Source organism: Aquarana catesbeiana, linkage group LG12 (assembly GCF_042186555.1).
Source record: "Aquarana catesbeiana isolate 2022-GZ linkage group LG12, ASM4218655v1, whole genome shotgun sequence".
In the NCBI taxonomy this organism is placed as follows: Eukaryota; Metazoa; Chordata; class Amphibia; order Anura; family Ranidae; genus Aquarana; species Aquarana catesbeiana.
The window spans coordinates 135,875,945-135,903,509 of record NC_133335.1 but is presented as its reverse complement, the minus strand read 5'-3'; the positions used below and the strand labels follow the sequence as shown (position 1 = coordinate 135,903,509).

General features: G+C 44.8%; 1 protein-coding gene across 3 annotated transcripts in view; it reads left to right on the top strand.

The window, feature by feature from the left end:
- The window catches only part of PPP1R1B (protein phosphatase 1 regulatory inhibitor subunit 1B), an 821,552-nt gene that overhangs the window by 553,998 nt on the left and 239,989 nt on the right, over nt 1-27,565 (top strand). The window contains exon 5 of one of the 3 annotated variants that reach the window (XM_073608352.1): nt 19,175-19,318. The exons of the other annotated variants lie outside the window; for them this stretch is intronic. Within the exon in view, the coding sequence (XP_073464453.1) occupies nt 19,175-19,318 (144 nt within the window). The remainder of the gene's footprint in view (nt 1-19,174; nt 19,319-27,565) is intronic. 3 annotated transcript variants of the gene reach the window in all.

Sequence of the window (27,565 nt, the reverse complement as noted above, 5' to 3'; positions counted from 1 at the left end):
CCACCAAAAGAAAGCGCTATTTGTGGGAACAAAATGATAAAAATTTAGTTTGGGTACAGTGTAGCATGACCGCTGAATTGTCATTCAAACTGCGACAGCGCTGAAAGCTGAAAATTGGTCTGGGCAGGAAGGTGTCTAAGTGCCCTGTATTGAAGTGGTTAAGAATGTTCCAAACAGTTGATTTGGCCACACCTAATGTTTTTGCTATCTCTCTGATGGGTTTGTTTTGTTTTTTCAGCCTAATGATGGCTTGCTTCACTGATAGTGACAGCTCTTTGGATCTCATATTGAGAGTTGACAGCAATAGATTCCAAATACAAATAGCACACTTGAATTGAACTCTTGACCTTTTATCTGCTCCTTGTAAATGGGATAATGAGGGAATAACACACACCTGGCCATGGAACAGCTGAGCAACCAATTGTCCCATTACTTTTGGTCCCTTAAAAAGTGGGAGGCACATATACAAACTGTTGTAATTCCTACACCGTTCACCTGATTTGGATGTAAATACCCTCAAATTAAAGCTGAAAGTCTGCAGTTAAAGCACATCTTGTTCGTTTCATTTCAAATCCATTGTGGTTGTGTATAGAGCCAAAAAGATTAGAATTGTGTTGATGTCCCGATATTTATGGACCTGACTGTAGTTATAGGTTGAATAAAGACACCAGTCCATCCAGAGTGAGTGTATGTCTACAATTGTCCCTATCCCTTGTGTCTCATTAAGATGCTCATCTATTATATTATTATTTATTTAAGGTACCCATATAACGCAATTTACAAAGCGCTCCACACATACATCGTACATTCACATCAGTCCCTACCCTCAATCCAAGGTCCCCAACTCACATTCATATACTGGGGCCAATTTTGGACAGAAGCCAGTTAACCTACCAGCATGTTTTTGGAGTGTGGGAGGAAACCAGAGTACCCAGAGGAAACCCACGCAGGCACAGGGAGAACATGCAAACTACAGGCAGGTAGTGTCGTGGTTGGGATTCAAACCAGCGACCCTTTTTACTGCTAAGTGAGTGCTACTCAGTACACCACTCTGCCGCTCAAAGTTGACCCAGGGAAAATCTGATTGCCTCTCGGGGGATCAGGAAGGAATTTTTTCCTCTGCTGTAGCAAATTGGATCATGCTTTGCTGGGGTTTTTCGCCTTCCTCTGGATCGACTGTGGGTATGGGATTGTGTATATGGGATTGTGTATATATATATATATTTTTTGGTTAAACTAGATGGACTGGTGTCTTTTTTCAACCTGACTAACTTCGTAACTATGTTGTTGTAATTTTAAATATGTTTAAATCTACCACTTTCATTAAATGATACCTGGTGATCTTGCCATGAAGATTCTTATTCAGAACTATAAGGTGACAACACTCTGTGAAATTTTACCTATGGCGTTCCAAAGAGATATAAAAAGCCAGTGGGTGACTGAAGGCATCAAACTCCACCTTTTGAAAACTATCCCATTTAGTTGGTCTGGTCTTTGAAGAAAGATTCCGCTAAAAACAGTTTTTGTTTAAACTGACCAAATAGTTTTAGTTTCAGAAATACAATAATTTCTGAGAACCTTTCCATGCTTCTAGCAGTAGATGCATACCATTCCTCCACATCAGCATGTCCTAGCTTGAACAAGAACAAAAAAGGCTCCGATTATATGAACCAATAGAATTTTTTTTTGTGCTTCAGGTATCTGTCATGAGGATGAAGTGGTAGTAGTTGTGGCGGTCCCCAGTCATCTTCAAGCAGGATAGGCACTAGACATGTGCAATTCGTTTTGGTCTGAATATAAATTTAAACAAATTTTTTTAACCAATTCCAAATTCTTAGATTGATTCAAATTCAGATCAGTCAAAAAGTGATCTTTTGTACCACCACCCTCTCCCTTTAGAATATAAGCTCTACGAGCAGGGCCCTCCTGTCCCTTCTGTATTGAACTGTACTGTAATTGTGCTGTTCCCCCTCTACATTGTAAAGCATTGTGTAAACTGTTGGCACTATATACATCGTGTATAATAATAATAATAAGTAAAAGTTTTTGACAAGTCCTTTATTGCTGGTAGCAAAAATAGTTTTTATTTACTTTTTACACTGTTTTGTTGAATGAGTAGGGGTACTATGTACTCATTCACATAGGGGGTATGATCTGGGGGCCCCCTTGTTAAAGGGGGCTTCCAGATTCCAATAAGTCACCCCCCCACAACGCTGGCCACGGTGGGGAAGAGGTCCTTTTCCCGATCAGCATGGGGACAAGGTGCTTTGGGGGGCAGAGCCCCCCTGCCCCAAAGCACCACTCCGTGTTGAGGGCATGTGGCCTGGTATGGTGTGGCCCATTCCTGGCCTGCATGCCGTTTCTGTTTTTTAATTTTGGTGTGGGGTTCCCCTTAAAATCCATACCAGACCCGGGAGGCCTGGTATGGATTGGGTGGGGACCCCACACTGTTTGTTCTCTGCATTTTTCATTGCCGGCATTCTTTTGTTTACATTTTAGCTGATGAATCGTCGGTTGTTAAGAATTCCAATGGTTCAGAATTTTTGGAAAAACTTCCAAACGAAACAAAACTGAACTAAACGAATTCCAAAACAAATCAATGAAACAAAATTAGTAACATAACAAATCTATCCGAAACAAAAAAAAATAAATGTTTCCGTTTTGTACATGTCTAATAGCCACAGGCAACAAATGGCTCCTTGGGGTTGTATTACTAAAGGCAAATAGGCTGTAAATTTTGCAAGTGCAGTTGCTCCCGAGCTTAGTAAATGCACTAATCTTGCCATATTTAATTACTCACTAATAGACACGTGCACTGACAAAAAATTTGTTCGTTTTCATTTCATTCTTTTTTTTGCTTTTTTCAGAAATTCGGAAATCTGAAAATTCGGATTTCGAATTTCGAATTTTCGAATTCCGAATTTTCAAATTTTCATTTGTTATTTCAGATGATTCGTAACTTCAGATAAATTTGTACTTGTTACGTTCACTAACAGCCAAATTTGAAAGGAAATTTCAATACCTATAATTTAATAGTTATTATTAGTTAGTTATTATTTCAGATTTTGGGGTTTTCAAATTTTCGGATTTTCATTCTTTTGCATTTTCAGATTTTCATTCTTATTTTCGGATTTTCAAATTTCCTAATTTTGGAATTTTCAAATTTCAGAAATTTCGAATTTCCTAATTTCGAATTTCCGAAATTTCGAATTGCAAATTTCCGAAATTTAAAATTTTCTAATTTCCAAAATTTCCGAAATTTCCGAAATGTAGAATTTCTGAAATTTTGAATTTTCCAATTTCCGAAATTTCAGAATTCAGAATTTCCAAAATTTAGAATTTTCGGAAATCCGAAAATTCGAAATTCAGAAATTTGAAATTTGGAAACTCGAAAATTCCATATTCGGAAATTCTAAGTTTTGGAAATTGAAAAAATTCGGAAATTGGGAAATTTCGGAGTTAAAAAATTTGTCAAAATTGGTTAAAAAACGAATTCGGAACTAAACGAATTGCACGTCTACTCACTAGCGCCCATCAGAGATTACAGGGTACTCCCCAGTAAAGTTTTAAGCTATGCACCCATAGCGGTCGCTACAAAGCCAAGCAACTGATCTAAACAACACTTCACTAACCAAAAAATACATTTGTTTAATAACGTCTATTAATCTATCAAATTACTTAGGCAGCAGGCCAGGAAAGGGGGGGGGGGTGAGCACATTACCCCCTCCGGAACCATACCAGGCCACATGCCCTCAACATGGGGGCAAAGCACCTTGTACCCATGTTCACGATAACAAGAGCCTTTTCCCCACAGACCTGCTCTGGTGGTTGTGCGGGTCTGCATGTGGAGGGTTTATCGGAATTCTGGAAGCCCCATTTACCAATAAGGGAGCCCCCAGATATCACCCCCCATGTGAATGAGTACATAGTACCCCTGCTCATTCACAAAAGAAAATATGTACCCTAAAAATAAAAACACCCAAACTTTTGACAAGTCCTTTATTACATTTTTTTTTTGTAAATGTCCTATGTGTACATCCATTGTCTAGCTATACCGATCCACATCAATCACAATGAATGATGGCTGCTGACCCACCTGGAAGAAAAAAAAACATGCCCCACCAAAACATGACTGATCCTTTTGCTTCTCTGGCATCTCTGGTTCCCCCCGCTGCTAAAGTAAGCAAAGCAGTGGGGTTTGTTTACTTTAGCGGCGGGAACTTGGAGATGCACCCATCACTTCTAGGGTTGCCGACCACCAGTATATTTACTGACAGTTTGTAAAAATCAGTGATTTTTTTTACAACTGCCAGTAAATATCAGGAGCTGATCATTTCATGCTGTGTTGACTTTTTTAAGTGTAAATCAAGCAAATTACCTTGTTATAGGTATTGCCAGTGTTTGTTTATACTGTTCAAATATTCACTGTGTTAGTTTTCAATAGAAGTTCTGTAATTTCTCAGGTTGTCAGTAAAAAATGTACTCCGCCAGTAAATTTGCCAGATTTTGTCAGTAAAAAATGCTGCGGGAGGTTGGCAACCCTGATCACTTCCCTGGCACTGAATGACATCTGTGTCCCCTACTACTAAAGTAAACAAAAGGGTGAGGTCACCCTGTGACATCATTGACCAAATTTGAACATGTCAATATTTGGTCAATGACATCATCAGGATGACCTTGCCCTTTTATTGACTTTAGCAGCGGGGGGAGGACCGAGATGTAATTCGGGACCAGGAAAACAATGGGATTGGTTCAAAAGTGGGGGCCCATTCCCCTCCCCCCTTTTCTGGCCCACCAGGCTGCATGCTCAAATAAGAATATGGTATAGAATTTGGGGTGGGGGGCACACATCTTTTTTGTTTTTGGCAGTGGGTTCCCCTTAAAATTCATACCAGACCCAAAGGGCCTCATATGGATTGTGGGGAACCCCTATACTGTTTGTTTTTAAACATTTCCCAGCTCCAGCTGACAGCTGAATGACCAGAGCAGTGATGAGTCACTGGTTGTTAGGACGAGGGTGAGTGCCAGCTCCTTGACAGCCAGCATCTCTGAGCTGGAACTTCCACATTTAGCATTGGTAGGAATACCACTGCTAAATGTTTCAATTTCCATTGCAGCCTCCAGTAAAATAAGGTGCAAAAAATGTGTTAAATACCGCAAAATAAATTTATTTTATTGCTCCCATTGTTTAAGTGGAGGTTTAGTTACATGAAAAAGTGGAAGTTCAGTTAAACACTTATTTTAACTGTCCCTCTACTATACTATGCTGGCGCTGGAACCCGATCATGTGACTGGACCCAAGTGTCCTTAGACAAAGCTCCCAACTGTCCCTGATTTCAAGGGACTTTCCCTGATCTGGAACAAAGTCCCTCTGTTCCTCTTTTCTTCTTATTTTGGTCTGATCTATAAAGTCAGACATCTCAAGTCTTCTGGAAGGTGCGGGAGACTCCCACATTTCTGCGGCGGCCCCCGCACACCCGCAAGCGCCTCCCGAGTGAGTCCCATAACATGAGGGTGGAGCGTGTAAGTGGAGATGTGGTTGGAGACAAATTTCTGTGGCTCTTGGGTATCCATAATTGTGTGAAAAGGTCTAAGCCACTAAGTTCAATTTCCAGGTTTACCCAAAGCTTAGAGTTTTTATGATACTTCCAGTCAGAAATTCTGTTCAACACAATTGCCAAAAAATACCTTTTAAAATCCGGGAGGGCTAGGCCCCCCTCCCTTTTAGGTCTAGTGAGGAGGGACCTAGCAAGTCAAGGTCGCCTTCTGTTCCAAACGTATCTGACAATTAATGATCTTATAATCGTAAAAAAGCCTACTGGTATACCAAAAGGGATCATTTGAAACAGGAACAGCAACCTGGGTAGTATATTCATTTTCACAACTCCAATCCTCCCTAGCCAAGTGTGAGCTATTTGAGACCACTTCTGTAAATCTGATCAAATCTTATTAAGTAGGGGCATAAAGTTCGAAACAGGGCGGTCAGGTTCGGGGTAAGGTATATACCTAGATATTTAATTTTACCTGTCTGCCAGCTAAAAGGAAAGGACCGCTTCAGGTGGTCTGCAGTCTGGACAGGGACTGAGACATTTAGAATTTCAGACTTTGACATATTAATTTTAAAATTGGATATAGCGCTAAACGACGAGAACTCAGACATGAGGTTAGGTAAAGAAATCAAAGGTTGTATGTAAAATAGAATATCATCTGCATATGCAGCGTATTTATGGTCGAATTCTCCTATAGGGATACCATGAATAGAGGGGTTATGTCTCACAGTAGATAAAAATGCCTCTAAGGATAGGGCAAATAAGATAGGTGAGAGGGGACAACCCTGTTGGGTGCCATTATATAGGGTGAATGGGTCGCTGAGGGTGCCGTTTATGCGCAATTGAGCAGTAGGTTTGTTATAAAGAGCCGCAATTTGGGACAGAAGGGAGGCACCTATGCCTAGATGTGCCAGCGTTGCCATAAGGTAGTCCCAGTCCACCCTATCGAATGCCTTTTCGGCATCCGTGGACAATAACAGGGTGGACTGGGAGGACTTGCGAACATATGCCATTAGAGAGAGGGTACGGAGGGAATTGTCCCTTGCCTCTCTGCCAGGGATGAAACCTGTTTGTTCATTAGAAGCCCACTGTGGGAGCAAGGGGAGGAGTCTATTCGCAATAGCTTTGGCATACAATTTGGCATCTGTGTTCAGCAATGAAATAGGGCCATAACTTCCACAATTGGTGGGGTCCTTCCAAGGTTTAGGGATTATGGTAATATGTGCATGTATAGTCTCAGGTCGAAGGACTCCACCATCTGAGATAGTGTTGGTATAACAAGATAAATGAGGCAATAGGATGTCTGCAAAAGCTCTGTAATAAGCAACCGTGAACCCATCAGGGCCAGGAGCCTTGCCAGTAGCCATATCTTTTAGAGCAACACGTAACTCAGAGGTAGTGATCTCTCCTTCCAGAGTGGCCAGGTCGGGTGATAGTCTAGGTAAATTGGCTCTCGACAGATAGTTCCTGATGAGAGTGGCTTTAGTGGCCTGGTCCATTATGGACATAATATAAATGTTGGTAGAACTCACAGAATTCTTTCGCTATAGCCGGCGTGTCATGTATTAGTGTAGCTGACGAATTTTTTATTTTTGCTATGAAGGAAGCGGATTTCTTCTGTTGCAATGAATGGGCCAACAGCCTACTCTGCTTGTTCCCCCATTCATAGAAATGTTGTGCTACTATACGTGCCTGTTGTTTCTGCTCAGTGTGGAATAGGGCTTTCAATTTTTCCCTCTTTGTAGTCAAAGTATGTAATATGGCTTTGGATAAGCTAGCTTTGTGTTGTAGCTCAAGCACTTTAATGTCCCTAAGTAGCTGGGATTGTTAAGATAAGCGCTCCCTTTTTTTCCTAGCTCCCAATTCCATTAACTTACCTCGAATATGGGCCTTATGGGCTTCCCAGATTGTGCCTGGTGAGATGTCTGGGTGTGTGTTTTCCTTAAAGTAGAATGATAAGTCGTCCTCTATTTGTTTTTTATCTATGTCCTCAGCTATGAGAGCTTTGTTAAGCTTCCAGTTAGTGGTCCTATGGGGCAGTGATGGGATTTTTAACTCGAGCGAAATCGGGGAATGGTCAGATATAGGAGAGCATTCTATGCGAGCACTCATGAGTAGCGAGAGGCGGTGATGATCTATAAAAAAATAATCAAGCCTCGAATAAGTGTGGTGAACCTGAGAAAAATTTGTGTAATCTTTCACCCACGGGTGCATAATCCTCCAAGCATCCATCAATTGGGAATCACGCAAACGTTTGCGTATAAACGTCAAACGGTTATGTGAGATATTAGAGCTCCCTTTAGACGTGTCTAAGGCTGGTTCCAGTGGAGCGTTAAAATCTTCAGCTAAGAGAATGCACCCATGTGCGAAATCTCTCAGCTTTTTTAAGGTGGCGGCTATAAATCCTGCTTGATCTCGATTAGGGGCGTATAGATTCGCTAAAGTACATGGCATACTACCCAGGTTGCCTTTTAGGAACAGAAAACGACCATTGGGGTCACATAGCATAGTATCTAACTTAAATGCCGTATTGCTACGGAGTCCAATGGCCACACCTTTTGCTTTATGTATATCAGAGAGACTATAATACCACGTAGGATACCGTTGGGAAAATAGTTTTACAGTAGTGGTATGTGTGAGGTGAGTCTCCTGCAGAAAAATAATATCTCCCCGCAGGCGACCCAACTCTCTATATAAATTATGCCTTTTTCCTGGAGCGTGAAGGCCCCGTACATTAAAAGATATAAGGTTTACCGTAGCCATGGGAGGAGGTAGGAGGCGTCCACAGACACTATTTTCCCGAGGAGTTGGACCTGAGGCGGGAGATAAAAGGTTAAGATGGGGGCAGGAAGAGAAAAAGAGGGAGGAAAGTAGAACAGAAGAGAAAAGAAAAAAAAAAAATCGAACAACGTGCAGCAAAAAAAAAAAATACTGACCATTCAAAAGGATGGTCAACATGTGCACGCAGTAGACTGCTGTGCATGGAAAGGGCGCAAGCGATGCCCAACGCCCGCACGACCACCGCTCCAAGGGGAGCAGGATCATGGGGACATGGGGCCACGCAGCGCCCTATGGTGGGGGAGTGAGGAACTCCAGGCATCTAGCCACGGACACCAAATTGGTGTGGGCACCATCCCGATGCTCCGGCGCTGACCCCAAACCTGAAGAAAATAATGTTTATGGAGAGCACTCAATGTAATACCCTAATGCCGTACCTTATAACAGTGGAACAACACATGGCCGAGAATCTATAAACAACAAACTTGAATCGTAAAACCTTAACACGTAAATTAAAATAAAATAAGATTAAATAAAATAAGATATTAGATCCAGAGCATGTCCTTCAACATATACAGCTAAAACACCACAGTTAGGTACAATAAGGTCTATGTACCCAGCCATGGGAACGGCTGCAAAACAGAATTAACAGAGGTATACTTGCGGCCAGTAAAGTTCCGATAAGGCTAGGCGTTATGAATGAAAGAACCCAGGCCATCTGATCCAGCAACGATTCCATCGTAGGTGAACTCCTAGCGGGGGAGGATCTGTGTTTACGATCCACTTTCTGCCATATGGGTTCGGAGTTGTTGGGCAGGGCCGGAATGGCATCCTGCCAGCCAGGTAGTTCAGGCGGGGATATGCTGACGTCCATGCAAAATTTCTCAAGATCCTCTGGAAACCGTAGAATCGCCGTCTTGCCGTCTCTGTTTGCGATCAGCGCCGCTGGGAAGCCCTATCTGTACTTGATAGAAGCTGCTCGCAATTTCTCCGTCAGGGGACACAGGGCCCTGCGTCGATCTAGAGTTTCCCTGGCCAGGTCCGGGTAAAAAATAAGATGGCTCCATCAAAGTCTAATGATGCGGCCTCTCTGGCTTTTTTCATAACGAGTTCTTTTTCTTCATAGTAATGAACTCTGCAGATAACATCACAAGGGATATCTGAGGAGAGGTTACGAGGTCTAAGGCCCCTATGCACACGGTCAATTTTCAGAGGGCGGTCAGCGGCCTGACCCAACAGGCCATTAAAGATACCCTGGATGGAAGGGAGGAGGTCCTCGTCCCCAGTCGCTTCAGGTAATCCTCTGATGCGAATATTGTTTCGCCTGTTACGATTTTCCTGATCCTCGATTTTGTATAAGGCCATCCTATGAGCTATAGCAAGGGTGCGAGTAGATCACTGCAGGTTTCTTATGGCCACTGCGTGGCGATCCAGGCGTTGCTCTGTCTCCTCTACCCTTTCTAATACCTGAGAGAGGTCAGAGCGTACAGCGAAGACCTCTTTTTTGATGGCCCGCTCTAGGCTCAAGAGCATGGATGCAAGTTCCGTTTTGTTGGGTAAGTCACTCACCAAGGCCGCGACCCCTGAATGTCTGGACATGCTTTCTTCCTCCTCCATGCAGGCTGACGAAGCCGGCGAGCAGTGTCTGTGTTCTGGCCTGTGCCGAGGGGTGGAGCTTGCGCCAGGGCTCATGCACGAGGTAAACGGCCTAGACCATCCTTGTCTGCTGGGTCGTCTGGTTCCATGGCAAGAAAACGTTTTATTGAGCCAGTAGAGGGTCCTTTTTTAGGTAGGGGCTTGCCAGACCTCTTCCACATCTTTTCTAGGGGTAGGATGATGGCAAAATCGAGTGCTATAAACTTAGTGTCAGCATCGGAGCTCGGGAGAGATGCCTCCTCACTGCAGCATGTCGAAACCACGCCCCCCCGGGAGCTATGTATTCTGTCTATGAGGGGAATTTATCAAAACTGTAGCATACTAAAACTGCAGCTACTGTGCATGGCAACCAGCTGCTCTCCTTAGCTTGTTCAGTTAAAAGAGTTTTTTTGTCCATACTTCTCCTGCGATTCACAGCGTGCTGTTGCCCACTACCAGCTGACATGGCAGAGCTGATCTAGGCTCTGGAAGGGTCCCAACAATATTTTCAAGATCCACCCAGTGACACTGAGTGACAGCTGGCTCCACCTCTCAGCTCCCAGCTGGCTCCACCTCCCAGCTGAGAGCCAGAGCCAGATGCGCCTGCACCCTCCCCAGCCCGGTGCTCCTTTAAGCACTGTAGGTACAAAATGGAGAGCAGTGACTGGCAGATCAAGCAGACTGAGAACTGAATAATCAGCGGTCATGTAATTGCAAATTTTTCAGGCTTAGAACCAATGTGGGACAGCTACAGCAGCATATCGATGCTGCAGCATAGAAGTGAGTATGTGTGTGGGGGTCTGCAGGCAGTGGGTTTATCGAAATCTGGAAGCCCCCCAGATCCCAGCCTCCTCCCTATGTGAATAGGTAGGGGTACATAGTACTCCTACCTATTCACCAAAAAAGTGTCAAAAAGAAATAAAAACACGACACAGTTTTTGGCAATTCCTTTATTAAAAATAAAAAAACAATGACCCTCGATGTAGATCCATCTTCAACCATGATGCCACTGCCACAGCCTGACCCCAAAAAAAGAAAAAAAATGCTCTGCCTGCGACGAAGGCTAACCACCATCTGCCTGCTCTGCCATCTGATAGTTCTTAAATAGGTAAGGGGCAGGGCCACTTGAGAACATCACCTGGTAGCACCGCCCCCAAATGACGTCACCGACCCAGCATGCACCGATCAGTGATGTCACACGAGGGTGTTGCCACCAGGTGATGTTGCCTTTTACCTATTTAAGAACTGTCAGACGGCAGGATAGGTGGTGGCGGCGGCAGCGTGATTGACAATGGATCTACATTGGGGGACATTTTTTTTATTTTTAATAAAGGAATTGTCAAAAACTGTGTGTGTTTTTATTTCTTTTTGACACTTTTTTGGTGAATGGGTAGGGGTACTATGTACCCCATGCTCATTCACATTTGGGGTTGGGATCTGGGGCCAAAGGGCCTGATATGGACAATGTGGGGGGCCCCCATGCATTTTTTTTTTTTTTATCATTTTTGTATTGCCGACAATGGTATTGTATTGCCGGAAATTCAATTTTTTATTTGTTTTTTATATAAATGTCAGTTTTGTTGCAGCAGGTTCCATACATAATACAGATGCACCACTTTACAGGCAGACTAAGGGGAACCCCCCCGGCACTATATTTAAAGGAATTTTTTTACTTTCATTGTTTCACTTTAGCATCATTAAAATCACGACTCCTTTTTTTTTAAGGTTTTTTTTTGCATTGGTTCATTTAATGTTAGCTGTAAGCAACAAGCTCATACTGGAAATATAAATACACTTAACTTAAAAGAGCAAATTTTCCAAGGATGAGAGCTGCTCTCCAAGACTGCATGCCAACTCACTGCAAAGTATATTCCCATGGGCCATATGCTTAAAAGGCTAAAAATAAAACATATGTGGCTCACGGCCAATTTTAAAAAGCTATAAATAATAAGAAAAGCGCTTTTAAAAAAAATATAAAAATGAAGGAACACTATCATCGTTTAAAGTTTGCAAAGAATATAACAGAATATGTAAAAAAGAAATCAAGGGCGCAAAAAGAAATTCTTTAAATATATTAATAGTAAAAAGGTCAGGTCTGAGCATGTAGGCTCTTTACAAAATAATCTGGTGTGGGTGACTGGGGACAAAGAGAAGGCAAATGTATTAAATACTTTCTTCAGGGGCTTGGCTTGCCGCATGGAACAGTGAGGCGTGTCTTCTCATAGCTCAGGAGTCCCTCGGCTCCACGGGCTTCATTTCACCTGGAAACTCCAGTCCAACTCCGCACATGGGGAGGGACAAACAAAAGGCACAGAAGGGCACCAGCAGCATTCGATCAAGCGATTTGGGGCACTTTTTTACTAGATCTCTGGCTGCAGCACAGCACCAGCCGAAATTCAACATGGCGCTGGCACTGCTGTCTCTAGCCTGCTCTGACTCATCCCTGCATACACAGGTGCGCTCACATGAACATTTCTCACTCTCTGAGGACTCTGATTACTCCTCCAAACTCACTAGAAGCTGCTCTAGTGTCTCCCTGGGCTCGGGGGACATGGAATCACAGATGACGTCCCTGCACAGCAGATTTTGAACACTGTGTTCACAGGATTGCGAAAACATACAAAAAGAAAATTTCTGACCTAAAGAAACATATAGGGGCTCGCTTTGAGGACATTGAAAGCACCACAGATAGCCTCAGTAAAACTGTTCAGGCTCATAAAGAAATCCTTAACACTAACACCGTCATGCTGCAGCAGCTGACCTGGACCGTGTGCACAGGAGCTCCGGTCCCCGGACCCCTGACCCCTCCTTTGTGCGAGATACCCTGTGCCAGGTTCACTTTTACAGGATCAAAGAAAACATCATGTGAGCTGCTATCTCCCACAACACTATCCTGTTCAATGAAACCCCTGTGATGCTTCTCCCAGACCTCTCCCATCAAACGCTGGCAATGAGGAAAGCATTGAAGCCGCTTACACAGCTTTTACAATCTAGCCAGATAAAATATAAATGGCGCTTCCCCTTTCATCTCCGGATACACCACGAGGGTAAACTGCCATATTCCGGGACCTCCCTTCATTCCTCAGCACGTTAGAGCTCCCACAAGTCTCTCTTACTGGACTGGCCATTCGCACCAACTACTCCTGGCCTGCCCTTTGCTCCACAGTGGCAGAAACAGGGCCGCAAAATCCATTCCAGACCTCTGTCTCAACAGAACCCCAACGATCGAATCCTGCATGGAGAACTATCCCGGTTAATTTTCTCCTTTAGAGGGACTGCCCCTGTGATAACCCAGGGAATATGCAAGCACCATCCTTCTGAAGCGTGCCTTCCCTACGTGTTACCACCCTGCTCCTTTGTGGTTGTTTTTGACTTTGCATGCTTCCTCAAAGTACATTGGTTCTGAAACCTGGACTGTTATTTTTGTTCTTTTCACTCCTTCCTTCCAGGTTGCTTTATCTAATAGGTTCTTGATTTATGTCACTTTATGTACAGTGTCTCTCTGTTTCTTTCTGACATTTTACAGTATATGACCATGTCACATTGCTACCTTCCACCAATACTTCCTTCCTTATACCCGCCCTCAGTTTAATTGCATACTCCTCACCATGTGGAGTTTCCTCTGACCTGATCATAACCATTACTATGCTTTTAACATTTTAGATTTATACTGTCTGATTATTGGTTTTAAATATTGTTTGATACCCCGTGACCCGGGGGCTGCCCTGCCCTGCGAGTTTTCCCTGCACCCCCTTAGGTTTTTTGGCGGTGCAACTATGGGCATCGTATGGTATACTGCTGTATACCATGTTGTATGGTTTTTTTATTCCTTACTTGTAGTCCTTTGAAGCCACCTAGTGGCCTTTTTTGTTACTGTTAATTTTTTTTCTTCCTCTGACCTATTTGTCCCTTTCCCCATTGGTTCTAAGAGAATTCACCCCATTGTCTCCATCCACCATTTTTGAACCTGGGGACAGTGACAGTGACTGAGACAAATGTTCTTATATGTTTAGGGTTTCCTCAACTTGTGTCACTCCTTTTCCCTCTCTTTTTTGTTTTCTCTTGCTTCCTTTTTTTCTTCTCCCTCTCCTTCCCCCTCCTCTTTTTCTCCCCCCTACCTTTCCTGGTTACACTTTCTCTGCCTAGAGCTGCTGATCGACGAGACGCCTGGATTGACTACCTATGTCCTATGTCGACTGTTTGCCCGATTAATTTAGCATCTTTTAATTGCAGGGGGTTTAATGTGCCTGAGAAGGAAAGCCAGATCCTTTACCACTTTCATAAAATACGCTCTAATATTCTATTACTACAGGAAACACATTTTCGCACAGGCTCCATACCTGCCTTGCATAATAGATATTATCAAAATTGGTTTCACAGTACTAACCCTCATGCCAAATCGAAAGGGGTTTCCATCGCTTTCCATAAATCTTTCAACCCTGAGGTCCTAGACTCCCTTATTGACGTAGCTGGTTGCTTCATCTTTCTTAACCAGTTGGAAACCGGCCCATAGCCGAATGACGGCTGTAGGGCGGTTGGATAACTCTGGGATCACGTCATATGACGTGTTCCTGGAAAACCGCTCCCGCGTGCCCCCCCGGGTGCGCACACGGGAACATCCGTGTTTGGACCCGGCGCAACACGGATCGCGGTAAAGGGCCAATGACAGCGGCCCATTACCATGTGATCGCTCCGTCCAATGACGGAGCGATCACAAATGTAAACAAACCAGGGAAAGCAGGGTCATCAGGAGGTTACAGCTCTCCTCTCCTCACACTGATGCAGCGTGAGAGGAGAGGAGAGCCTTACGGTGCCAATCAGTGAGTTTTTCCATCTATATCAGTGTCCAACAGTGCCACAGCAGTGCCCAACAGTGCCACAACAGTGCCCAACAGTGTCATCTGTGCCACAACTGTGCCACATCTGTGCCATCTGTGCAATCTGTACCACCTCTGTGCCACCAGAGCCACACCAGTGATACTACAGTGCACACCAGTGCCACACCTGTACCACACCAGTGCCACCTGTGCCCATCAGTGCCACCTGTGCTCATCAGTGCCACTTGTGCTCATCAGCGCCACTGCAGTGCCACATCAGTGCCGCCTGAGCCCACCAGTGCCGCCTGAGCCCACCAGTACCGCCTGAGCCCACCAGTGCCACCTCTGTGCCACCAGAGCCACACCAGTGCAACCAGAGCCACACCAATGCAACCACAGTGCACACCAGTGCCACTACAGGGCACACTAGTGCCCCATCAGTGCCACCTGTGCCCATCAGTGCCACTTGTGCTCATCGGCGCCACTGCAGTGCCTCATCAGTGCCACCTGTGCCCATCAGTGCCCCCTGTGCCCACCAGTGCCACCTGAGCCTACCAATGCCACCTCTGTGCCACCAGAGCCACACCAGTCCCACTACAGTGCACACCAGTGCCACTCCAGTGCCGCATCAGTGCCACCTGTGCCCATCAGTGCCACCTGTGCCCATCAGTGCTCATCTGCACCACATCAACCTCACCAGCCGCCAGTATGGCAAAAAAATTATTTACGGCCGAGGAGGCCTACCAGCGTCTCAGCATGACCGATGAGAGCAGCGGGGAGCTCTCTGAGTCTCTGTCCGATTCGGATTCAGCCTATGAACCCGTGACAAGCAGCGGGTCTGATACAGAATCGGAAGAGGAACATGTGCCCATGAAAAGAAGGCGTTCTGGCGTGGAGCAGCAGCCTACTACCACCTCGAGCGTAGTGCCGTCCACCTCGAGCGCAGTGCCGTCCACATCAAGAGCAGTGCCTTCCACCTCAAGAGCTGTGCTGTCCACCTCAAGCGCAGTGCCGTCCACCTCAAGCGCAGTGCCGTCCACCTCAAGCGCAGTGCCACTGCAACAAAGGTCAGGTACCAGTAGGGCGTCCTCTCAGCCACAAAATGATAGAGGCCATGCCACCCTTCCCTATGCCCTTCAAAACCCCCTGTGGCTTCCCCCTCATCCCGGAGCAGCAAATATCCCCCTTTTACCGCCCAGCCAGGTGTCCAGGTGAACACCGATGATTTTGTCATGCTTGATTTTTTTTATTTGATTTTCACCGAAGACTTACTATCGTCCATTGTGGCCCAGTGCAACCTCTATGCACAGCAGTACATAGTAAGCAACCCTGGCTCTAATTTTGCCCGTCCCTTTGAGTGGAGAGAGCTTACCATAGAGGAATTTAAAATTTTCTTAGGCCTAACTTTTACAATGGGACTCACAAAAAAAAAAAAACGAAATGTACTCATATTGGTCAACTAACCCCATCCACCACATGCCACTCTTCTCTTCGGTTATGCCAAGATCAAGATACCTTATGATTTTGCGCTTCCTCCACTACAATGACAACACCCAGTGCCCTCCCCGAAATGACCCAGCATTTGACAAATTATTCAAACTTCGGCCACTCTTAAATTATTTTGCTGAAAAATTTCCCCAATTATATACCCCTGAACAGAATATTTCCGTGGATGAGTCCCTTGTAAAATTCTCCGGCAGGCTCGGCATCAAACAATTTATCCCCAGCAAAAGGGCCCGATATGGGGTAAAAATGTACAAACTTTGCGACCGAGCCACGGGGTACATTTACGCCTTCCAAGTGTACGAAGGGAAGGACACCCAACTGCATCCCCCTGAATGTCCAGAATATATTGGAGTCAGCAGCAAAGTTGTCTGGGAGCTTGTTTATCCACTCCTTGGAAAGGGGTACCACCTTTATGTGGATATTTTTTATACTAGCTTGCCCCTCTTCCGCAAATCTTCACCGGAGAGACACCCCAGCATGTTGTACCATAAGAACCAATAGAAAAGGCTTCCCGCAAAAACTGGTCAATGAAAGGCTACGCCGAGGGGAGACGGCGTCTTTGCGGAACCAGGAGCTATTGGCTGTCAAGTGGAGGGACAGACGAAACGTCCACATGCTGACGACAATTCATAATGACACCTACGGGGAAGTCCCAAGAAGAAACGGCCCAGTCCAGAAACCTGCTTGTGTTTACGATTATAATTTGTTTATGGGGGGAGTGGACTTCAACGATCAGATGATTGAACCCTACCTTCCCACAAGAAAATCCCGCCACTGGTATAAAAAAGTGTCCATTTATTTTTTCAGTTTGGCCATGTATAACACTTATGTTATTTACCAAAAATCTACAGAGAACCCCGTATCCTATCTGCACTACCAGGAACAAGTAATCTCCGCTCTTTTGTACCCTGAAAGCCCACCAGAAATTATTTGCTCTGATTCCGTGAGCAGACTCCACGAACGCCACTTTCCTGACAAAATCCCCCCCAGTGAAACAGGCCAGAGACGTCAGAAGAGATGCCGGGTGTGCTCCAGAGGAGGAATTAGAAGAGACACATCGTTTTATTGTCCCCAATGTCCTTCCCAACCAAGCCTCTGTATAGGTGAATGTTTCCTCCGTTACCATACTTGTCTACATTATTAGGGAAGTATGGTAAACTTAATTCTCATTTCCTGTCATTTTCCTCCACACCCCTTATGCCACTGCACTGAACTGTACAAACCTCTGCCTTCTCCGGAATCGACCCTGGCCTGTTATACGACCAAGCTTCTGCCTAACGATAAACATACCTCTGCCTTCTCCGGAACTGACCCTGGCCTGTTATACAACCAAGCTTCTGCCTAACGATAAACATACCTCTGCCTTCTCCGGAACTGACCCTGCTCTGTTATATGACCAAGCTCATGCCTAACGCTAAATTGTACCTACCTCTGCCTGCTCTGGAACTGACCCTGGACTGTTTGACCAGGTTTTTTGCCTGCCTCTTGGACTGATCATTTACCCTGCTATGCTAGTGGGAACACAGGGGTCTCACATATGTGAGGGGCTCCAGAAATGTTTTTCTGGATGAAGAAAACTAATTTAGTTTTCTCATTCCCAGATTTAGGGTCTGGAGACTTGGAGGCTTCAAAGAGATTTGGGTGGGAGAAGCCTCTACCCCTGTCCCCATTCTTTCCTGGCCTGCTACTTGGACCATGTTCCTGCTTACTACCAGGACCAATATTTTGGCACTGCTGGCAATGTCTCTACTTGCACTGACCCTGGACTGTATAAGGACAGTATCCCTGCCTGTACTGACTATGGACAATATTCTTGCCTGCTGCCTGGACAATTCCATTCACTGTCGCTGACCATGTCCCTGCCTGCTGCCTGGATCAGGGCTCTCCTTCTGTGGACAACTGCACTACTAAAACCACAGGTAATCTTTTGTTTACCCTTTGCTCAGCAGAATGTATTTTAGGGTGTAATTTTTGGTATGTTCATGCTATGTGTTAGAAATATGAAGAGCCTTCAAAAATGTGATAGATTGTAAAGAAATTAGATGTGTAATTTATGCTCCTAGAACGCCTGAATGTGCTACTTCAATGTTGGGCCTCTGTATGTGGCCAGGCTGTGTAAAAGTCTCACACATGTGGTATCGCCATACTCAGGAGGAGTAGCAGAATATATTTTGGGGTGTCATTTGTGTAATGTACATGCCATGTGAGAGAAATAACCTGTTATAATGACAACTTGGTGTGAAAAAAAATAAAAATAAAAAAAATCTTAATTTTGCAAAGAATTGTGGGAAAAAATAACAACTTAAAAAAACTCACCATGCCTCTTACTAAATACCTTGGAATGTCTACTTTCCAAAAAGGGGTAATTTTGTGGGTATTTGTACTTGCCAGGCTTGTTAGGGTCTCAAGAAATGAGCCTCAGTACATCAGGTGTGATCAGATGTGATCAATTTTCAGTGAGTGGCACCATAGCTTGTAGAATCTATAACTTTCACACAGACTAAATAATATCCACTAATTTAGGTTATTTTTACCAAAGATATGTAGCAGTATAAATTTTGTCCCAGATTTTTGAAGAAAAATTACTTATTTGCAAAATATTATAATAAAAATGAAGAAAAATTCATTCTTTTTACAAAATTTTCGTCTTTTTTCATTTATAGCACAAAAAATAAAAAACCTAGAGGTGATCAAATACCACCAAAAGAAAGCTCTATTTGTGTGAAAAAAAGGACGAAAATTTCATATGGGTACAGTGTTGCATGACTGAGTAATTGTCATTCAAAATGTGAGAGCACCGAAAGCTGAAAATTGGTCTGGTTAGGAAGGGGGGTTAAGTGCCCAGTGGTCAAGAGGTTAAACTGAAACAAAATTATTTTCTCTTTACAGTGGCCAACATTTACATCCCTAATGTGGATCAGGCTCGGTTCCTCTCTTCTTTTCTCACCAGACTATCCTCCTTTGGAGGCCCCTGTTTTGTCATCAGTGGAGATCTCAACGTCGTCCTTTCCCCGTCTGCAGATACATCCTCGGGTAAAATCTCTGTTCCCTTCTCCTCACTGACACGCATCATATCATTACTGCACTCCTCACATTTAGTTGATGTGTGGCGTATTCAGCATTCCACAGAGAGGGATTACAGCCATTATTCTGCAGCACACAACTCCTATAGCAGACTTGACCACTTTTTGATCTCACAATCCCTGCTAGATACACCCCTACAAGCTTCCATAGGCCATCTCCTTTGGTCCGATCACGCCCCAGTATATCTGACCCTGGCACACTCCCAGAGAGCCCGTAGGGGCACACACTGGAGGCTCAATGATAACTTGCTATGGGATTCTGTCTGTGTAGCCGAAATCTCCAAAACTATTTGGAACTTCATGTCCGATCATTCCTCAGACACTATCTCCGCCCTAGACCCATCCGATACTCCATTCCGTTTATCACCCAATCCAACCAAGACAAGACATTTAATACAAAAGGCATTTCTTCCTCCTTTAGACATTATTATTCCCAACTCTACAACCTATCACCTAAAGCTCCCAACACTCCTACCCTCTCCTCTAGCGACAAGATGCAAGACTATATCCTGGAAACGGCTTTGCCCACTATCGACACCCAAGATTCCTTGGAGCTCGACAGGCCCTTGGTTGTACCTGAGTTTCTGTGTGCTATCGGGACCTGAAGACGGTCCTGGACCAGATGGGTACACCCCTCGTTTCTATAAAACTTTTGCCCCCCTGTTAGCGCCACTCTTGACTAAAGCTTTCAATGCCATAGACGACTCCCAACTGCCTTATAAGGGGCTATTATCTGCAAATGTCTCTATTATACTTAAGCCAGGCAAAGATCCATCCCAATGTAGCAGCTATCAGCTGATATCTTTGCTCAACATAGATCTTACATTTTTCGCAAAGGTATTAGCTAATCGCTTATCTCCTCTTCTTCCAGGGGTGATTCATAAAGATCAAGTGGGATTTTTTCCTGGCCATGAGGCAAGGGACAATACCACCAAAACAATCCACCTTATCTCATTTATCCAGCGCCAAAATCTGAAAGCTTGCCTTCTGTCTTTTGACTCTGAAAAGGGTTCGATAGGGTCAATTGGAGATTTCTATGACTCTCACTAGAGCAACTACGCCTAGGAACATCCTTTATCTCCAAGGTGATGTCCCTGTACTCCCAACCTTCCGCCTCTGTATTAATAAGTGTCACTTCCTCAGAACCATTTGACATTATGAATGGCACACGGCAGGGCTGCCCCTCTCCCCCCTTTTGTTTGTCATTGAACACCTGGCTTGTGCCATTCGACAGAACGCCTCAATCCAGGGTATCCAAACACCCTCCTCCCATCACAAGCTGTCTCTATACGCTGATGATCTCCTGGTCTACCTACAACCCCCCCCCCCCATATCTCCCTACCATCTCTTTTCCTGGAATTCTGCCGTTTTAGCTCCTTTAGTAATTTCAAACTCAAGTGACCTAGGGGTCACTATCCCCTCCAATCTCTCCAATTTATTTTCACTGAATTATATTCCCCTACTTTCCCGCATATGGAAAGACTTACAAGAGTGGGGAGGTTTCCCTCTGCCATGGTTCGGGCGAAATAATGCTCTTAAGATGGACACCCTGCCCAAACTACTGTATCTTTTTCAAATGATCCCCATCATGGTACCCAAGTCCTTCTTTGTCTCCCTACACTCCCTCACTATCCTTTTGTTTCATGTGGAAACGTGGGTTAACTAGGGTGAAGTACAAGTTACTCACCCTTCCGAAGCTACAGGGTGGGGTGGGTCTACCTGACTATGTGATTTACTATAAAGCCACCCACATGGCGCACATTCTAGAGTGTTTTCCCCATCCCTTCCTGAATGATTCCGTCATGTTAGAGCAGGATTTAGCCCCCGTAGACCTCCGGGCTCTTCTATGGGGATTCAGAAACGACCTTGCCCACCTATCCACCTCCTAACCGCTGACACTTGCCTCCTTCAGACTCTGGTATACCAGGGGCTTGTGCTTCATTCTGTCCTCCGACCCCTCCCCATTGACATCTTTGTTTGACAACCCCGCTTTCCCCCAGGGCACGGGAGCAACGACATTGAGGTCATTCAAAAACTCAGAGTGGCCACAAGTACACTCTTTTGTACACCCACTACATGGGACGCCAGCGGGTTCTCGCGATTGGCTTACCACCCTTCACTTATCAACGTTCACAAAACGCTTATATGCTTCCTCCCAAATATACTGCTCCTATACTGAATATGAAAGACTCTGCTCCCTCTCTGAAATGCCCAAATATCTTCTCTCATATCTATACGGTCTCCTACAAGCCCTTACACATGATGACTTACCACCTTACACCAGGCTGTGATCGGCAGACTTGAGAAAATCTCCAGAGTGGATTGGCAAACCTCATTTCATTTATCCACAAGTCAACAATATCCTGCTATTCCCAAGAAAAGAATTACAAGATTCTGTCTCGATGGTACAGGGACCTATCCCCGTTATACAAAAATTTTCCGTCAACTCCAGCCTCCTGATGGCACTGTAACTCCACTACAGGGACCTATGTACATGTCTGGTGGTAATGTGAGAGGATCCTCCCCTTCTGGACCCAGCTATTTTAATGTTAAAATAAAATTTATGAGGAAACTGTCAGGGCTGGCTCAGCCCTTCCTTCTCTAAGCTGGTCGCTCAGCTGTCGGCTAATTGCCAGCTCTCATCTCTCTCCACAGTTAACCAGCTGTTGTGGATCTGCTCGTCGGTCCCACCTACTTAAAGATCTCCAGCTCACTTCATTCCTGCCGTCGTCTTGGTCACATCACAAACTATCTCCTGCGTTCCGGTTTAAAGACTGGCTTGCTGACATCCCTTCTGGCTCCTTATCCTGCTTGCTGTTCCTCTACTTGGATCACTGAGGGTTTCTCAACCAAGTTAAGATATACTTTGCAATGCTGCCCCAGGCGTTTCCCACGAACAGAAGCAAAGTAGGTTTCGTGATATCTTTGCTTTCTGAGAGAGCCTTGGCCTGGGCTAACCCTCTATGGGGGATACAAAAACCTGTTGTCTTGAGTTACCCTAAATTTGTGACCTCCTTTAAAAGGGTATTTGACGTTCCTGCACGCTCCGCTTCTGCTGCCAAGTGTCTCATGTCCACCAGAGTACGAGAACTGTTGCCGACTACGCCATTGAGTTCCTTACTCTGGCAGCAGAGGTTGCTTGGAACAATGAGGCCCTCGTGGCTGCTTTTTCTCATGGTCTCTCAGATTCCATCAAGGTTGAGATAGCAGCCCGAGATATACCCATTGAGCTGGAGAGCTTGATCTCGTTGGCCATCTTCATTGACTCAGACTCAGAGAAGGACTTTCTTTTAAGGAGCGCTTGCGGAAGCCTCCTGTACGTTTGCCTCCAAGCTTTGCAGTCCCACCCGTGCCTCCCTCACCTCCCATGCCTCGTGGTACCGAGTCGGTCAGTTAAGATGAACCCATGCACTTGGGCTTCACGCGTCTCTCTGCAGATGAGAGAGCCTTTAGGAGGAGGGAGAGATTGTGCCTTTATTGTGGCCAGGCAGGTCACAGGTTATTTGACCGCCTCAAGGGAGCAACAGTTTTCACTAAGCTTGATCTGAGAGGGGCTTACAATCTCGTGAGGATTAAGGAGGGTGACATGTGGAAAACTGCGTTTAATACCAGAACAGGCCATTATGAGTATCTTGTAATGCCTTTTGGCCTTTGTAACGCCCTGGCAGTTTTCCAGGAATTTATTAAAGATGTCCTCCGAGATTTGTTGCAGTTATGTGTGGTGGTTTATCTTGATGATATCCTCATATTTTCCAAGTAGCTGGAGAGCCACCATACAGATGTCTGTTGTGTGCTTCAGAAATTAAGAGAGAACAATCTCTATTGTAAACTGGAGAAGTGTGAGTTCCATTGGGAACAGGTTAAATTTCTGGGCTATGTCATTTCCACTGCTGGTTTTTTCGATGGACCCAGAGAAACTTTCGGCAGTCCTACAGTGGCCTTGACCCATGGGGTTACGTCCTCTGCAGCGTTTTCTGGGTTTTGCCAATGATTATCGGAAGTTTATTCGTAACTTCTCGTCTCTGGTCAAGCCCCTGACCGATATGACCAGAAAGAATGGTAACCCACAGAGTTGGTCTCCAGAGTCCATTAAGACCTTTGGAAGTCTCAAGGCTGCCTTTGTTTCTGCTCCTGTGTTGGAACATCCTGATCCTATGTTACCTTTTATCCTTGAAGTTGATGCTTCTGAGACTGGTGTTGGCGCCCTTCTGTCTCAACGTCCTACCCCTGAGAGTGCTATGCATCCTTGTGGCTACTTTTCCAAGAAATTGTCACCTGTTGAGTGCAATTACAAGATTGGTAAAAGAGAGCTGCTGGCAATCATTTTAGCCCTGAAAGAATGGAGACATCTCCTCGAAGGTACCACTGTACCTGTTCTCATTCTTACTGACCATAAGAATCTCACATTCTTGTCTGAAGCTAAACACCTCTCTCCCAGAAGGGCGCGACGGGCCCTTTTCTTGTCAAGTTTCAATCATATTGTCTCATTCTTACCCAGTACTAAGAATGTAAGGGCCGACGCCTTGTCACAACAGTTTTCCTCCACTTCCAAGTTGGAGTCGGTTTCGGTTCTTATGATTCCTTCCTCTGCCTTCCATGTTGCCTGACTCATTTTGTTCCACAGAGTATGCCTGCTGTAGAGGAGCATCTCCGTGGTCTTCGTTCCACATGGGTACAAGTCCAGGAAGCTTTGCGTCATGCTAATGATAGGTACAGACTCCATGCTGACCGCAGACGCCTGCCTGCACCTTCCTACCAGGTTGCGAACAGGGTCTGGCTGTCATCTCGCAACCTCCGACTTCATGTTCCCTCACTGAAGTTCACACCTCGGTTTATTGGGCCTTTCCGTATCCTTCGCAGGATTAACCCAGTGGCTTACAAGTTGGACCTTCCTCCTAGTATGCGCATCTCAAATGTGTTTTGTGTCTCCTTATTGGAACCGTTGGTCTGCAACCGCTTTACCACCTCAGTGCCACGTCCTCACCCTATACTGGTTGAGAACCATGAGGAGTATGAGGTACAATCCATTGTTGACTCCCATAGGTTCCCTGGGCGCATTCAGTACCTGGTGCATTGGAAGAAGTATGGTCTGGTGGAACGCTCCTGGGTCTCATCCTCAGACGTACATGCTCCTGCCCTCCTCCGTGATTTCCATAGAAGTTTTCACCTCAAGCCCGGTGGTCCTCCGAGGAAGAGGGGTTGTTGAGGAGGGGGGTACTGTCAGGGCTGGCTCAGCCCTTCCTTCTCTGAGCTGGCCGCTCAGCTGTGGGCTAATTGCCAGCTCTCATCTCTCTCCACAGTTAACCATCTGTTTGGTGATCTGCTCGTCAGTCCCGCCTACTTAAAGATCTCCAGTTCACTTAATTCCTGCCTTCACCTTGGTCACATCACAAGAAACCATCTCCTGCGTTCCTGTTTAAAGACTGGCTTGCTGACATCCCTTCTGGCTCCTTATCCTGCTTGCTGTTCCTCTACTTGGATCACTGACTTCTGGCCTGGCAGTTACCCGATCTGGTTACTGAACTCTGGCTTGGCTGATTACCCGATCTGGTTACTGAACTCTGGCTTGACTGAATACCCAATCTGGTTACTGGACTCTGGCTATGCTTTGACTACGCTTACTCTATTTACCTTTCTATTTTTATTAATAAACAAGTATGATTTTACTGTACTGTCTCGGTCTGGTTCATGGTTTCTGACAGAAACGTTATCACCTACCCCAATGATCACCCTCCTCTCGATACTCCCTGGGTCTATAACATTGCAGAAACGGAATCTCCTCCGATTTGTTATGTCTTCAGCAAGACAGCTCGATCCATCATTTTGGAAGACAACCACCACTCCTCCTCTGTCATGATGTGTCTCGATCATACTATGAGAATGGAGGAGATGTTGGCCTTATACAACAACACTTTTGATAAGTACAAGGTGTTGTGGTCCATTTGGCTCCGCTTCTCCGCTACAGATACCCTCATGACTATGCTCTTGACCCCAACGGGATCACCCTAATAGGGCGTACACACGGTCGGACTTTGTTCGGACATTCCGACAACAAAATCCATGGATTTTTTCCGACGGATGTTGGCTCAAACTTGTCTTGCATACACACGGTCACACAAAGATGTCGGAAAATCCAATCGTTCTGAACGCGGTGACGTAAAACACGTACGTCGGGACTATAAACGGGGCAGTGGCCAATAGCTTTCATCTCTTTATTTATTCTGAGCATGCGTGGCACTTTGTCCGTCGGATTTGTGCACACACGATCGGAATTTCCGACAACGGATTTTGTTGTCGGAAAATTTTATCTCCTGCTCTCCAACTTTGTGTGTCGGAAAATCCGATGGAAAATGTCCGATGGAGCCCACACACGGTCGGAATTTCCGACAACACGCTCCGATCGGACATTTTCCATCGGAAAATCCGACCGTGTGTACGGGCCATAATATGCAGCCTAACCATAGGGAGGGTTGAGGTGTCTACCCATTGGGTTCCCACCCTCTAACCATTATCTACCTCTATCTACGAGTGTCTCCCCAGCAGCTTTCTCTCTCCCTCTACGATCCTTTTTCCCCTTCTTTACTTCCCTCTCTCACTCTATCTATGCCATTACTTGGATCACTTCCCCCTTTATCTGATTTGGTCTCACCCTTTTATTTTCTAATTATTTCTCCATATAGTTTTATTATGAACAACAAGGCTGTCCAGCCAGAACTACTCGCAACAGACGACAGTCTGACTCATTGCCTATGTTTACTAGCTGTTGTCACTAAGTTGTAACTTTTATGTTGTTCCTTGTGTTATTTGTGAAATTGACAATACACACATTTTCAACCCTAAATACTTTCTTCAGCTCAGTGTATACAAAGGAGCATTGGGGGAGCTCATGTTCATAATGGGGATGGTATTGACAAAGCCCCAAATAATCCACAATGCCTCAAAAGTGATATGGTCCAGAAATATTTAGACAGAATGAAGGTGGATAAAGCACCTGGACCAGATGTCATCCACCAATGAATCCTAAAAGAATTGAGCTCTGTCATTTCAAAGCTATTGTTTATAATTTTCAGTTCCTGAATGACTTTAATGACTGGAATAGTACCACTGGATTGGTGCAGGGGCAATGTGGTGCCTATATTTAAAAAGGGATCAATCTTTTTACCAAGTAACTATAGACCTGTTAGTTTAACTTCTGTAGTCGGGAATATACTGGAGAGTTTAATAAAAGACCACATAGATGAGTTCTTGCTGGAAAAATAATATTTTAAGCAACAGACAGCATGGATTCATGGAAGACAGAAGTTGTCAAACAAACCTAATTTCTTTTTATAAGGAGGTAAGTGAAACCTTGGACAGAGGTGTCGCTGTGGACTTGGATTTTGGATATACTTGGATTTTGCAAAAGTGTTTGACATAGTTCCCTGCTAATATGTAAGGTAAAGTCTACAGGCTTGGAAAGATCAGTTTGTAAATTGATAGAAAACTGGCTAAAAGACAGAATTCAGAGAGTAGTGGTTAATGATTCTTACTCTGAATGGTCTAAGGCTATCAGTGGTGTACCCCAAGGTTCTGTGTTGGGACCCTTACTTTTTAATATCTTTAAAATGTTATAGGGTCTGGGATTAAAAGTATCATTTCAGTCTTTGCAATTGACACCAAGCTATGCAGTGAAATAACGTCCTTACATGATGTCTCTAACTTACAAGCCAACCTCAATGCACTGTTTAATTGGGCAACTGTGTGGCAAATGAGGTTTAATGTTGATAAATGTAAAGTTATGCACTTGGGGCCCAAGAATATGCATGCATCATACATACTAGGGGGAGTACTACTGGTGGAAACCATGGTAAAGAAGGGTCTGGGGGTTTTGGTAGATTATTTACCTAAATTTACCTAATAATAGCATGCAATGCCAAGCTTTGTTTTCCAAAGTGAGCAAGGGAGAAAGGAAGGGGTTTGGGACTTTAAATGAGGCACCCATATGTATATATAGTGTGCCTCCATCCCTAATACGAAAAATACCAATGGAGAATTTGGGACTTTGAGTGAGGCCATAGACAGTGTGGAGGTAGGTAAAAATGGAAAAACATATACTTTATTCATGAAATTGCGTACAAACATGATCAATACCAGGAACCACGTAAATGAAAAGCATTGTAATAAATAACAATTCATCAATATTTACACTCACATGTGT